This window comes from Clupea harengus, chromosome 26 (genome assembly GCF_900700415.2).
Source record: "Clupea harengus chromosome 26, Ch_v2.0.2, whole genome shotgun sequence".
In the NCBI taxonomy this organism is placed as follows: Eukaryota; Metazoa; Chordata; class Actinopteri; order Clupeiformes; family Clupeidae; genus Clupea; species Clupea harengus.
Genome location: NC_045177.1, coordinates 11,379,577 through 11,394,182, shown reverse-complemented (window position 1 = coordinate 11,394,182; position 14,606 = coordinate 11,379,577). Strand labels below are relative to the sequence as shown.

General features: G+C 41.9%; 1 protein-coding gene across 1 annotated transcript; it reads right to left on the bottom strand.

The window, feature by feature from the left end:
• Positions 1–230: 230 nt before the first annotated feature.
• LOC105895281 (NLR family CARD domain-containing protein 3-like) lies at positions 231–14,108 on the bottom strand. Its single transcript, XM_031563936.2, has 4 exons — positions 13,932–14,108; positions 11,737–11,850; positions 10,324–10,424; positions 231–2,077 (listed from the first exon to the last, which is right to left on the bottom strand). The coding sequence occupies exons 1-4, from the start codon at positions 13,997–13,999 to the stop codon at positions 231–233; spliced, it is 2,130 nt and encodes a 709-aa protein (XP_031419796.1). The 5' UTR covers positions 14,000–14,108.
• Positions 14,109–14,606: the final 498 nt, after the last annotated feature.

Here is a 14,606-nt window from a genome sequence, read left to right as displayed (position 1 = left end):
CACTCTCCTGTCATGACTCTTACACATGTATGTATCCGCTGGTATCTTTAGATGTTTAATACAGTACGTCAGCAGTATGTATCACTGACATCAACACTATTAATCAGTCATGCACAGTCCTGCAGTGGAATGGACATAATCCACAAGTTCCCTTTACTTTTCACTTTTCACTCAAGAATATCAATGAAAAAATAAGTTGTTTACTCATAAGACGTATATCCATCAGAAACTCACCGTGCCTTTCGGTAGCATCTCACAGCAGGCAGCAGTCTCCTGCGTCCCTCATCTGATGTGTTATATTTCTTCAGGTCAAACTCATCCAGCACCTCCGCAGACATCATAAGCATGTGGGCCAGTGCTGAACAATGAGCAGGGGACAATTTCTCTTTGAAGTTCTTTGGTGACTCCAGATATTTTTTTATTTCTTTGTGCATAGAATGATCATTCATTTCTAATAAGCAATGGAAAAGATTGATGCATCGTTCCGGAGAGAGATCTTCCCTGTTGAGCTCCTTAATGTATTGACATGTTTCATCGATGCTCTTTGAGGTGCTGTGTTTGCGGTTCAGTAGACCTTTCAAAAGTCTTTGATTGCTCTCCAGAGAGATGCCCATAAGGAATCGAAGGAAAAGATCCAGGTGTCCATTCCTGCTCTTCAAAGCCTCATCTATTACACTCTTAAGTAGCATATGTAGATCATTTTGATATTTTAATCCAAGTGTTGATTGAAGATATGCAACAGCTGATTGATTATGTTCATCTCTATGTTCTTCATTGAGGAGGGATTTCAGTACCTTGAAGTTCTTGGTCACATAAGAGTGAAACACAAACACAGCTGCCAGAAACTCCTGGATGCTTAGATGCACAAAGCAGTAGACCTTCCTCTGGTGAAACACAGATTCTTCCTTGAAGATTTCAGTGCACATGCCAGAGTACACTGAGGCTTCACTGACATCAATGCCACACTTTCTCAGATCTTCCTCATAAAACATCAGATTGCCATTCTCTAGATTCTTGAAAGCCAGTTCTCCAAGCTTCAGTAAAATCTCTTTCTGAGATTTTAGAAGTTTCTCTTGATCTTTCTCAGTTCCACTCTGATACTTCTGATCCTTCCTTCTGGTCTGGACGAGCAAGAAGCGTATGAACATCTCAGTCAGAGTTTTGGGAATGTCTTGAGTGTTGTCCAGCATCTGCTGAAGTACTGTGGCTGCAATCCAACAGAAGACTGGAATGTGGCACATGATGTGGAGACTCCTGGAAGCCTTAATGTGTGAGATGATTCTGTTGGCCTGACTCTTATCACTGATTCTCTTCCTGAAGTACTCTTCCTTCTGTGGTTCATTGAACCCTCGTACTTCTGTTATCTGATGGATGCACTGAGCAGGAATGTGACTGGTTGCTGCTGGTCGTGAGGTTATCCAGATGAGTGCAGTGGGAAGCAGACTCCCCTGAATGAGGCTCGTCATCAGAACATCCACTGATGATGTTTGTTTGAAATCAGATATCATGTTCTGTTGGAAATTCAGAGGTAATCGACTCTCATCCAAACCATCAAAGATGAACACAACCTGACAGTCTCTGTATGCTTCACCATTCTTCAGCTCCTCCAGCTCAGGGTGGAAGTCAAGCAGGAGCTTGTGAAGACTATACTGATCATCCCTCACTAAATTCAGCTCACGAAAAGGAAGAGGAAACATAAAGTCTACATTCTGATTGGCTACCCCATTTATCCAATCAAGAATGAACTTCTGCACTGAGACCGTTTTTCCAATGCCAGCAACCCCTTTGGTCATCACAGTTCTGATGTGCTTCTCCTGTCCAGGTAAGGGCTTGAAGATGTCATTGCAGTTGATTGGTGTGTCTTCTGTGGTTTGTGCTCTGGATGCTGACTCTACCTGCCACACCTCATGTTCCTTATTCACCCCTTCACTCTCTCCCTCTGTGATGTAGAGCTCTGTGTAGATCTTATTGAGGGGTGTCTCAGCTCCTGGTTTGATGATACCTTCAGATATGTTCTCAAACCTCTTCTTCAGACTCGCTTTATGCTTCTCTATAACTCTCCTCAGGACATCATCAGCTGTTTATCATGAACAGAAATAAACAAAAAACCTATTAGTATCATGTGTATGATAAATCACAATATTGGTTTTAATTTGTGCTTGCTTTAGCCAAATTATCATTGACATTCCAGACACAAATATCCCTTTGCTTTTCACTACTGTTGCTCCTTACACATTAAAATGGTAATTTTACGATCTTCTGTAAAGTTACACTATAAAACCATGTCTGATAATCTAGAACAGGGATGGGGAATTTTTGTGACTATTTACAACGTTATTTGTGGTCCTACATGACTAAAACTACTCTAATTTAAATAATTAGTTTTAGTAAAATGTTGTAGTGATTCATAATATTTCGTCAGCTAAATTATAATATTGCATTTACGAATTATCCCACTGAATGACAAACAGAATAAAGTCAACGTTCAAATCTCTGTACAGTACTGTGAAAGAATTAGCCCCCTTGCCAATTTCTTCTATTTTTGCATATTTGTCATACTTAAATGCTTCAGATCATCTAACTAATTTTAATATTAGACAAAGATTACCCGAGTAAACACAAAATACAGTTTTTAAATGATGATGTCATTTTTTAAAGGAAAAAAGCTATCCAACCCCACCTGGCCCTATGTGAAATAGTAATTGCCCCCTAAGTTACTAAATCAACCAATTAACCAAATTGAATTGATACTTTGGTTCAATTTCAGTAGACACACCCAGACATGCAATGTGAAGTAGGCTAAAAGGGTCTCAAAAAGCAGTACATGATGCCATGATCTAAATAAATTCCATCACAGATGAGACAACACAATCATTGACATCTATCAGTCTTGAAAGGGTTCCAAAGCCATTTCTAAGGCTTTGGGACTCTAGTGAACAATGGTGAGAGCCATTATCTACAAATTTGTTATTTGAACACACTGAGTACGTGAACTTGCATTGCCCCTTTAAGAAACTTGGTTTAGTTGGCATCTATCCTTTTAGTCTTCAGTCTGAAGTTGCTGATCTGAAGAGAGGTATGCTTGTTCCCATGTCAAAGAAACTAAACGTATATTTATAAGTGATAAACCCTCAAAGATATGGTATAATGATGACATAACGGTGTATATACTAAAAGATTGTGAACTGCAACATGTGATACATATGATGTGATATTTAATGCATTTATCTTGTTTTGTCTTATGCCATGAGGTTCCTAGCATACGTTTTCCCTCTGCTAACAGGCTAATATCCAGTGTGTTTGATGACTGCGTGTTATAGACTGTCTTGTTGTATGTTAATGTGTATAGTGTACGGAGCTCCACTTCGCTGGAACAAAGCATCAGAACTTCAGTGCGGGGCCATTTCTTGCCCAGCAAACAGACTCACACAGAACACAACGCAGGACTTGTTACAATGGTGCCTTGATCCGGATAAATTGATTGACTTTTTGGCTCTGGTCACTCTGATGGGCCATTTGGACGGTTGTTCAAGGATATACAAAAAGCCTTTCCAGTCTGAATCTCATTAACCTGAAACAACCTGTCTTCCGAGCTGCTTAAGTCTTTTTACCACTGTTGCATTGAAAGTGTCCTCACATACTGTATCACTGCATGGTATGTCAACTGCACAGACAAGGACAGGAAATCCCTCAGTCAGGTCATAAGGTCTGCGGAGAGAATAATTGGACTTTCACTGCCTCCCCTGGACGACATCTTTAGGACACGCTGCCTCCGCCGAGCATGTGGCATTTTGAAGGATGAGTCTCACCCCGCAAACCTTCTCTTCACCCTGCTTCCCTCTGGCAGGTGCTACCGGGCCACTACAGCCCGCACCTCCAGACTGCAGAACAGCTTCATCCCCAGGGCCATCACAGAACTAAACAATCACAGAACCCTCATACCCTCCACCCAGCACAACTGCACTTTTTTTAGTGGTTGCACAAACAAATTTCGTTGTGTATCCAATGCACAATGACAAATAAAGTCTATTCTATTCTATTCTATTATTTCTTTCCAAGTGTTTTATTGATGTCTGCGTAAAACTTTTATGTCTAAATATAAGCATCACTTGTACTCAACAGTTTCATTATTATGAGTGTTGATTTTCAACATTTTCAAATTATTTTTGCTTGTATCTGTTGCATTTTACTTTCCATTCCATGTGAAAAACTTCTATTAGGTAAATGTGAATGTTAGTTACTCATTTATGAATGGTGATGTGTTACACACTTTACAATAAGGCTCCCTTTTGCCAGTTATACATGTTAGTAGCTGATTAATAGATGATGATTTGTTTCACACTTTACAACAAGGCTCCCTTTTGCCAGTTATAAATGTTAGTAACTGATTTAATAAATGGTGATGTGTTTCACACTTTACAATAAGGCTCCCTTTTGCCAGTTATAAATGACCGTGGTGACATGCATTCGAATAACTGGCTTAGTCGGACTGAAATCAAATTATCCGTTTCATGTAAACACCTTTGTTCGACTATGTGCAGTCCGACTACGATCCAACTAACACCCCTGGATAACTCGATCCGATCCGGTTGATAATTCGACTATTGCGGCATGTAACGGTGAATTGGATTAGGAACTGGACTTTGCGTCTTTGCGCATGCTTGAGATCCCGCCGCCCTCCTCCCTCCCTCCCTCCCATGTCGTGACCCGGAAGTCGAAAGAGACGATAAGTTGTCTCGACTGTTCATACTAATGACTGCAGACTGTCTCACAAGCTTATTCTTGTTGATTATGAACAAACATAACAGAAGAGGTCCGAAGATATGAGCACCTTTACAACCCCTCCTTAAAAACGTATAAGGACGTTCAAATGACGATGGTGGTGCCAACTGTGTTGACAAAAACGTTGACTGCGACTGTTTGGACAGAACGCGCTAATTCACCGAACAAATACTTTCATATTAATTTCCCACCACTTGTTAGTCATGTCATCCATTCATATCGATGTGAATCAATCAATACTAATACAACTTTAACTGTGATGTGTTTTTATTTCATTTCACAACGTATTTACTGTAATTTCAATGATAGCAGGTGCCCGCTTGTAAACAGTCCACATTTTATTTGCTTAAAACACACAGCAGTACTGTCAAATCGGCTAATCGACTTCTACCTGACCAATACCTTTCAAACTCGGTGATAGTATTCACAACTAATTGGTTCCTCATTCTATCAAATATGATGAAGTGTGGTCCACCAGTGGCCCGTAATGGTCCGTGACGGCCAAAAGTAAATTATTGCGACATTTCTAACATACAACTCAGAACGAAGAGAACACAGCCAGTAGTAGCCTAATCTAATAAAGAGTTGCCTAATCTATTAACAAGGTCATGGATTGGTGGCTTAAGACAGGAACAATGAAAAGAAAATTAAACGAGAAAGCCTCTGACAGACAAGGAGAAAGTGCAACGGCGAGATGGTTCAGCCTCATTGGGCATTATCTCGCCGCGGAGTTGCATTTAAAACAGCGTGTTTTTCTCCCGCTGAGACAGCAAGATGATAACTATATTCTGTGTTGTGTAACGTTGGATAATGACAGCTCTTAATTATGAAAAGTTGACTACTAGGATGGCTGTATTAATGCCAGTGGGCTAGCCTACTGTTGGTAGTGAAATACTGCGGTCGGTATGCGCATCGTTGTGTTTTGTGATACATTGGCCTGTCTGATGGTGTGATGGGAGTATGAGGCTGTGAGCGAACTATAGTTTGTAACATAACCAAGTCACGCATGGAGCAGGGTTCCAGATGCTTTGTCTTGCGCATTGTCATATCTATAACTAGCCTACTGGTACGTAAAAAAGGAGAGCCCACCCGCGAAAATCATGTGTGCGCTAAAAATTGTCTGGGGCATTATAGGAGTAAGACCATTATATTAACATTAGATGGGGGACCGGGATGAAAGTGTGACCTGGAATCATAGTGCGAAAATAGACCTGTCAGAGAAGGAACACCTGGCGATTCTCTCGCCTTTTATCTTTCACATTTAAATAATGTAACTTATAAACACGTCGGCCGGCAGAAACAAACAAACAACGCGATGGACAACCCAAGAGGCAACACTCATTTCTGGACCGATGAACAGACGCGATTCATGCTCAATCAACTGTTGTTGCTGTTGGTAGCATAGACATATAAATGTCTATGGTTGGTAGTGGTGAAGAGGTCAAGCGGAAACGGCTGTATCACCACTAGTTGTAATGAAAACAGCGCCACCTCTCGTATCGGATATGACATGCTTTCGGCCAATGATTCGATTTATTCACTGCCATGTATATTGGGATAATAGCAGTTGCCCCAAAAGATAGTATAGTCCGACTAAAGCAAGATTCGAATTATACCATCATGTAAACACACTGAATGTTAGTAACTCATTAATATATGGTGATGTGTTTCACACTTTACTTTACAATTTACATTCTAATTTACATTTAGCAGACGCTTTTGTCCAAAGCGACGTACAAGGAAGAGAACAGTCAAGCTAAGAGCAATAAAAACCTGGTGTAACAATAAATACTACTTTACATAAGAAAATAGAAAAATGACATAGAAAGAAAAATAAGTGCAGGAATGTAACTGCTGAAGTGCAAGTTAAGCACTAGTCAAGGTGCCAGTTAAGGAAGGCGGTGCTCTCTGAAGAGTTGGGTCTTCAAAAGCTTCTTGAAGGTAGAGAGGGACGCCCCTGCTCTGGTAGTACTAGGCAGTTCGTTCCACCAACGTGGAACTACAAATGAAAAGTCTGGATTGCCGTGCTCGCACAGATGGCAGTGCCAAACGACGCTCACTAGACGAGCGCAGCGTCCTGGGTGTAACATTTGCCCTTACAAGAGCATTTAGGTAGGTGGGGGCAGAACCAGCAAGCACTCTGTAGGCAAGCATGAGTGACTTGAACTTAATGCGAGCAGCTACCGGCAGCCAGTGGAGCTCAATGAGTAGCGGGGTGACGTGTGCCCTCTTCGGTTGGTTGAACACCAGACGCGCCGCCACGTTCTGGATCATCTGTAGTGGTTTCACCACGCAAGCCGGCAGGCTTGTTAGGAGGGCGTTGCAGTAGTCAAGGCGGGAACTCACCAAGGTTTGCACCAGCAGCTGGGTGGCATACTGGGTTAGGTACGGCCTGATTTTGCGGATGTTGTATAGCGCAAAGCGGCATGACCTGGAGACAGAGGCGATGTGGGCCATGAAGGTCAGTTGGTCATCAATAATGACCCCGAGGTTTCTTGCTGTTTTGGATGGAACAAGAGATAAATAGTCAATACTGATATTGATGTTGTGGTGGATGACCTGTTTGGCTGGGAAGACCTTACAATAGACAAAAGACTTTACAATAAGGCTCCCTTTTGCCAGTTATAAATGTTAGTAACTGATTAATAAATGGTGATGTGTTTCACACTTTACAATAAGGCTCCCTTTTGCCAGTTATAAACGTTAGTAACTCATTAGTAGATTAATGGGTAGTAAGCAGTAAATTGATCTTGGATGGATAGATGGATGGATACTTTATTAATCCAGAGGGAAATTTTAGGACATCCAGACACAACATACACAAATCATATACACATAGGGAGAACACGTTCAAAAGGAGTGGGGTAGTAACCAGTACCGTAACGGAAACACGTGAGGCCCCCCCGCAGAATAACCCTGAGAGCTCCCCCCCCCCCCCCCATATAGGCAAGATATCAAAACTAAAGCTCCCTATTTGCTGCGGGCACACTGGTCTGTGTCTGTGACATCACTAACCTAGCTAACAAAGAAAGCACAATTAAATATATTTTTCTTTATTTATATATCAACTTTGGAAACACAGACAAGACACTAAGACCATCCCATGTAATTCAAAATTCAGCGGGGGCTGCAGGGGTAATCTCAATGGGTCTGGTAGTAACAGATACAAGAATGGTAGGGAGTGTGCAATGGGCTAGTATAGCCAGTTAAGGGATAGACAGTGGGTTGCCAAGATGGGGATCTTGCCAAATAGTGAGCCCGCATCCATGTATGAAAACTGTGTTTTAACTCATTTATAATGGCTTATTAATGACCTATAAAGTCTTTACAACCTAATTATAAACCATTTATAAACCTTTATAAGGAGAGCCTTATTGTAAAGTGGTACCCACATTTGCCATAAAACAGCTTGATCGACCCCAAGACCTTTGGGATGAGATTCTATGGACTAGTGAGTCAAAAGTGGAACGTTTTGGAAGACATGGATCCTGTTACATCTGACGTAAGGCTAACACAGCATCCCACAATAAGAACATCATACCAACAGTCAAACACGGTGGTGGTAGTGTGATGGTCTGGGGCTTCATTGCTGCTTCAGGACCTGGGCGACTTGCCATAATTGATCAAACCATGAGTCTTGAACATTCATTTTAAAGGCCTGGTCATTTTTGACAAATGTATCGATGCTACATAAAATATTTGAAAAAGTCTTTATTAATTTTACTATCATTTAGTTTATCCGTTCAAGAAGGTAGGGTGAAGGATGTCATTAACCCTCATGAGTTTTAAGATAAGATTTTGATTATAGATTTAAACAAATCACAGCATTGAGGGATAAAGAAATATTCAAATCCATCTAATAGCCATCAAATTGTTATATAAAGGCCAACGGTGTTTACTATGTTATGTCTTATTTCAGGGCTTTTTCCAAAATCTTATATGGCAAACGTTGTTTGTGTCCTCTTTTGACTGTTTGATAAGTTAAAATGGCTGACACACAAGAAGTCCAGATCTTTCCAGCCCCAATGGCCTGATGAATATGCGTATGAGGAGAGAGCTGCACACAGGGCATGTGTGCATAATCTTCTTGTAATTTACACTCATAATGGAGGCCACAACAATAATAACAACAATGATGATAATAACAAACAGATCTTTCCAGCCCCAATTAACTGATTAGTTTAATATATATAAATGTGTGTGTGTGTGTGTGTGTGTGTGTGTGTGTGTTCCCGACCCCTGTCTTATCAGCTACTGAGGGGCATGTGTGGATAATCGTCTTGAGGTTTACACTCATAATGGAGGCCACAACAATGTGAAATTATTAAAAATTTTAATCAGATTAATCACCGGTTTCTGTGGATTAATCATGATTAATCACATATTACCAATTTTCTCGGTATATTTTTGTGAGAACAAAAAGATTTATGACAAAAGACGGATATATACATTTAACATTTTTTCATTAAAAAAAAACAATGGTGCTGCATCTCAGCAGTTCTTTAGCAGTCATCTTTGCTATTCCATATGGAACATTAATATAATCTTCATCCTAAACAGAATTCGGCTTCTTAGCCATTGTATGGTTGAATAAAACATTTTTCTTTTCTTTTTAAATCAAACAGAAATGATTTGGGCTTCTTGGGTTGAAAATGTTTCTCTTTTTAGTCAAACAACCACACCATGACACAATCTAATGCCTCTTAAGGCCCTAGTGGTCGTTTTGTCTTCAATTGCCCAATTGCTTGCAACAGTTTGGAACTATTCTGCACAGTATGCCTCTGCAAATTGGCGTTCTTCTGTTTTCATGCACGTTGGTGTAAACGACTTTAACTTCCATTCGTTGATGATTAGATGTGCAGTTACACCCAGGTACTTATCGTTACTCACAGAGGTCCAGTGACCCCCTGTCAGCGCCACATGTTTCGTGGCAGCCAAGTCATTTTCCTTTTTTTTCTTTTCAGCTTATTACAGCTTGTGGATTTTTGTCATTATTGTGCGTCTTTGCGTTGCTTTGATGCTCGCAAAACTTCGGTGAACCCCTCGTCCTCAACAATATTAATCGGTCTACAGCTTTTTGCAATCCATTTGGCAACAGTGCTAGTCAACTTGTCACAGGCAGATTTACTCGATAACGTCTTCCCGCAGAGTGTATATATCACTTTGGTTTTATTGAATGTTCCATTGAATGTTCCAGAAAGTCCTCAGGTTCATCATAATTATCCATGTTGTTTGTTTGGATAGCAGCTGCCGTCTGACTGCATTAGAAACAGCGACTAGTGCAGATTGAGTGGAATTGTGGGTATATTGGAAGCTCATTCTGCGCATGAGTTAAATGCGTTAAAAGAAATGAATGCATTAATCCTGAAATTTAATCATAGCGCGTTAACGCGTTATTTTTCACAGCTCTAATAATTATATATACATACAGTATATCCCTATTTTTGTATGGCTCTGCCAGTTGAAAAGGTTCCCGTTCCCGTCTTTTAAGCTACTCCTTTATCAGATCTCATAAAAGTATAAACATCAGGAAACCCTTACCTGGTTTGCGCCTTCTGTCTGGTGTGTGTTCAGTGTGCAGGTGTCTGCTGCTTTCTACCATGTCTGTGTGTTCATCCAGGGTCAGATCAGACCTCAATTCACTGCAGAGACATAACATGAAGCAGACTTAATATGTGACTGACGAAGAGATCTAGATTTTTACCCATGGTGGAGGAAATTCATTATTACACTCACGAGGATGCCAACATAAGAGCCGACTGGGATACATTTCACTACTTTGATAAATACATAGACAGTGAATTGTTTCATAATATGTCAGTTTACACCAATTAGTGTGACCTCCAGGCACCAGGACAGTCACGGAACCCCACCCCTGAAGAACAGAAGACTTTGGAATGTCTATCTCCATGGCTTGCCTTAGGTACATACAAATTAAGATGAGCTGAGACAACAAGACAAGAGTAGTGATCAGCTGACTCAATGTGAATATAGTTACACTTCAAGTTGCCAAACTCTATCAAAATCATCACCGATGTGGATGTGACAGAAGAGGAAAAGAGGAATCTCCTGTAGTGAATCCGACCACTTCTAGAAAGAGTCAGAAGTGGTTGCGTTCATCAAGGAAGACCAGTAAATGTGTGAATGATGATCAAATGATGAGCAAATTCGCCCGTCTTTTTTGATAGTTCTACAGAAAAATAGAATTAGCCAAAAGGTATTTGGTCTTGCCACGACAAATAGCATTGATGTGTGTGTGTGTGTGTGTGTGTGTGTGTGTTGTGTGTGTGCATGAGAGAGAGAGTAGTAGGAGCCATTTTTCACTTTAACATCAGAGTTGCTAGCTCCTGCACACATTAATTATTAATTACCATCCAAAAGTCTAGGGAATCACAAACACACACACACACACACATAAATATATTTATATAATCTATATAATTTCTCTGTATATATACTGTATATTCTTACATGATGGAGAGGTTTGAAATCTCTTCCAAAACCTAAAGGCTGATAACTCACTTTAGACCTGATGGGGCCCGCTACCCAAAGTGGGTGGATTAAATTATACACAATAAACCAATGAACATAGAGTCATTTCTCTGTGAATGAATGAATGTGTTCACACTTAATGTTATATAACAATATCCGCACTAATGCAGCATGAATCTCTCTCTCTCACTCACACACACTCATATACACACTCACACACACAAGAGCGCACACACACACACACCCTCTCTATAATAGATACACCTCTACATGTTTTCCATTATGGAATTGAGGTTATACCTTTGCTTTGTTACGTATGGGAAGCTTTTTTTATTTTATCTTACCAATCGTCTGTCATAACAGTGTGTGTGTATGTGTGTGTTTGTGTGTGCGTGTGTTTGTCTGTAGAATTGCATGTGACAACACTGACATTTCTGAATAACTTATATGAAATCTACTCACTTTAGACCTGCTGGAACTGGTTCACTGCTGAAGTTAAGAGGTTCAGGCATGGAATGGTCACTCTTCATAGACACACAGCTGGGCGCTGGAGATGGAGGTCTGTGTGTGTGTCGTCTACAAACACAAGGAGACACAAGAAACCAATCAATATAGACAAATTTATCTGTGGAATTAATTCATGTGTTCACACTTAAGGTTACAATATCTGCAATATCAGAATTAATCTCAATCTCTCTCTCTCTCTCTCTCATCTTATCTTACCAATCGTCTTTCATAACAGTGTGTGTGTATGTTGATACATGATCAGCGTGCCGCCTCTCTACCTGACGACCTCAACACCTTTTACGCAAGGTTTGAGGCAACCAACCCCCTTCCTTCCGCAAAACTGGCCGAGGACCGAGACGACTACACTCTGTCCTGAATGTGGCTGACGTGAGGCGAGAGCTCCAAAGGGTGAACCCTCGGAAGTCATCCGGGCCCGATGGAGTTCCTGGCCGCGTCCTTAGGGGGTGCGCCGACCAGCTAGCGGAGGTATTCACCTCCATATTCAACCTCTCACTACATCTGTCTGACGTCCCCACCTGCTTCAAGCAGGCAACCATCATCCCCATACCAAAGAAATCATCCATCACCTGCCTAAATGACTACCGCCCCGTAGCACTGACCTCCACCATTATGAAGTGCTTTGAGCGGCTGGTCAGAACCCACATCTGCTCCACCCTTCCAAACACCCTGGACCCCTTTCAGTTTGCGTACCGCACAAACAGATCAACAGATGATGCCATCGCCCTTGCAACACACACCACTCTCTCCCACCTGGAAAAGGGCAACACATATGTGAGAATGCTGTTTGTGGATTACAGCTCAGCATTCAACACCATTGTGCCTGCCAAGCTCGTCCGAAGCTCAGGAGCCTGGGTCTTAAACACCCCTGTGCAACTGGATCTGGACTTCCTGACGAGCAGACCCCAGGTGGTGAGAATGGGCAAGCACACCTCCTCCTCACTGACCCTGAGTACCGGGGCCCCCCAGGGCTGCGTACTCAGTCCCCTCCTGTACTCCCTGTACACACAGGACTGTGTGGCAACACACAGTTCCAACATCATCCTGAAGTTTGCAGACGACACTACCATCCTGGGTCTCATCTCTAACAACGATGAGACCGCCTATAGAGATGAGGTAAGGGGCTTGGCAGCATGGTGCCAAGACAACAACCTGTCTCTAAACATCTGCAAAACCAAGGAGATGATTGTGGATTTCAGGAAGCTACAGAGGGGGGTCACAACACCATACACATCGAGGGAGCTGCAGTGGAGAGAGTCTCCAACTTCAAATTTCCTCTGTGTGTACATCAAGGATGACCTCACCTGGTCCATGCAAGCGGACTCGGCGGTCAAAACTGCACAGAAGCGGCTTTACTTCTTGAGGAGACTCAAGAAGTTTGGCATGTCTTCTAAAACACTGAAAAACTTTTATAGATGCACCATTGAGAGCATCCTCTCAGGCTGCATCACTGCCTGGTATGGTAGCTGCTCGCTGCCGATCGCAAGGCCCTGCAGAGGGTGGTGAAGACAGCAGAGCCGTATCATCGGCGGCCATCTCCCTTCCGTGCAGGGCATCTACAACAGTAGATGCCTGAGAAAAGCACGGACATTGTCAAGGACCAACAGCCACCCAGGCTATGGTCTTTCACACTGCTGCCGTCTGGTAGAACCGCTACCGGAGCATCCGAGCACGGACTACCAGACTCACAAACAGTTTTTAACCCCCAGGCTGTTAGGCTGCTGAATCAGCAACACTGAACAGTCGCCATCACCTTGTACTTCACACCCATACAAATACACTTGCTAAATATATATATAAACCCACATTTTTTATCTTATTAATTTAATATTCCCCACCTGGAAACTGCCTTCTTGTATTTTAAACTGTTGTTACTTGTTATATGTTATATGTTATATGTTATATGTTATTTCTGGTATATGTTATTTTGGTATATGTTATTTGTGTTACCTGTTGTATGCCGTCTACTGCGTAGATGTTGGCTGCCAAGTCATAAGAATTTCGCTGCGCTGAAGAAATTTGGTGTATGCGACAATAAACACTTTGACTTTGACTTGTATGTGTGTGCTTGTCTGTAGAATTGCATGTGACAACACTGACATTTCTGAAACACTTATATGAAATCTACTCACTTTAGACCTGATGGAACTGGTTCACTGCTGAAGTTAAGAGGTTCAGGCATGGAATGATCACTCTTCATAGACACACAGCTGGGCGCTGGAGATGAAGGTCTGTGTGTGTGTCGTCTACAAACACAAGGAGACACAAGAAACCGATCAATATAGACTAATTTATCTGTGGAATGAATGAATGTGTTCACACTTAAGGTTATATAACAATATCTGCACCAATGCAGTATGTGACTCTGTGACTCACTCACACACACACACACACACACACACACACTCTATAACAGACAAATCTCTACATGTTTTCCATTACAGTGTTTAGGACCTGCAACGCCCTCCTAACCGGCCTGCCGGCTTACGTGGTGAAACCACTACAGATGATCCAGAACGTGGCGGCGCATCTGGTGTTCAACCAACCGAAGAGGGCACACGTCACCCCGCTACTCATTGAGCTCCACTGGCTGCCTGTAGCTGCTCGCATTAAGTTCAAGTCACTTATGCTTGCCTACAGAGTGCTTGATGGTTCTGCTCCCACCTACCTAAATGCTCTTGTAAGGGCAAATGTTACACCCAGGAAGCTGCGCTCGTCTAGTGAGCGTCGTTTGGCTCTGCCGTCTGTGCAAGCACGGCAGTCCAGACTATTCTCATTTGTAGTTCCACGTTGGTGGAATTAACTTC

What these genes read in the sequence shown, in the direction of transcription:
- LOC105895281 (XM_031563936.2), bottom strand. Translation starts at nt 13,999, where the DNA reads ATGAAGAGTGATCATTCCATGCCTGAACCTCTTAACTTCAGCAGTGAA. An exon ending in CCAGTTCCAGCAGGTCTAAA is followed by an intron (nt 10,425 to 11,736) that starts GTGAGTAGATTT and finishes ATGTCTCTGCAG; the next exon opens with TGAATTGAGGTCTGATCTGA. An exon ending in AGACAGAAGGCGCAAACCAG is followed by an intron (nt 2,078 to 10,323) that starts GTAAGGGTTTCC and finishes CATGATAAACAG; the next exon opens with CTGATGATGTCCTGAGGAGA.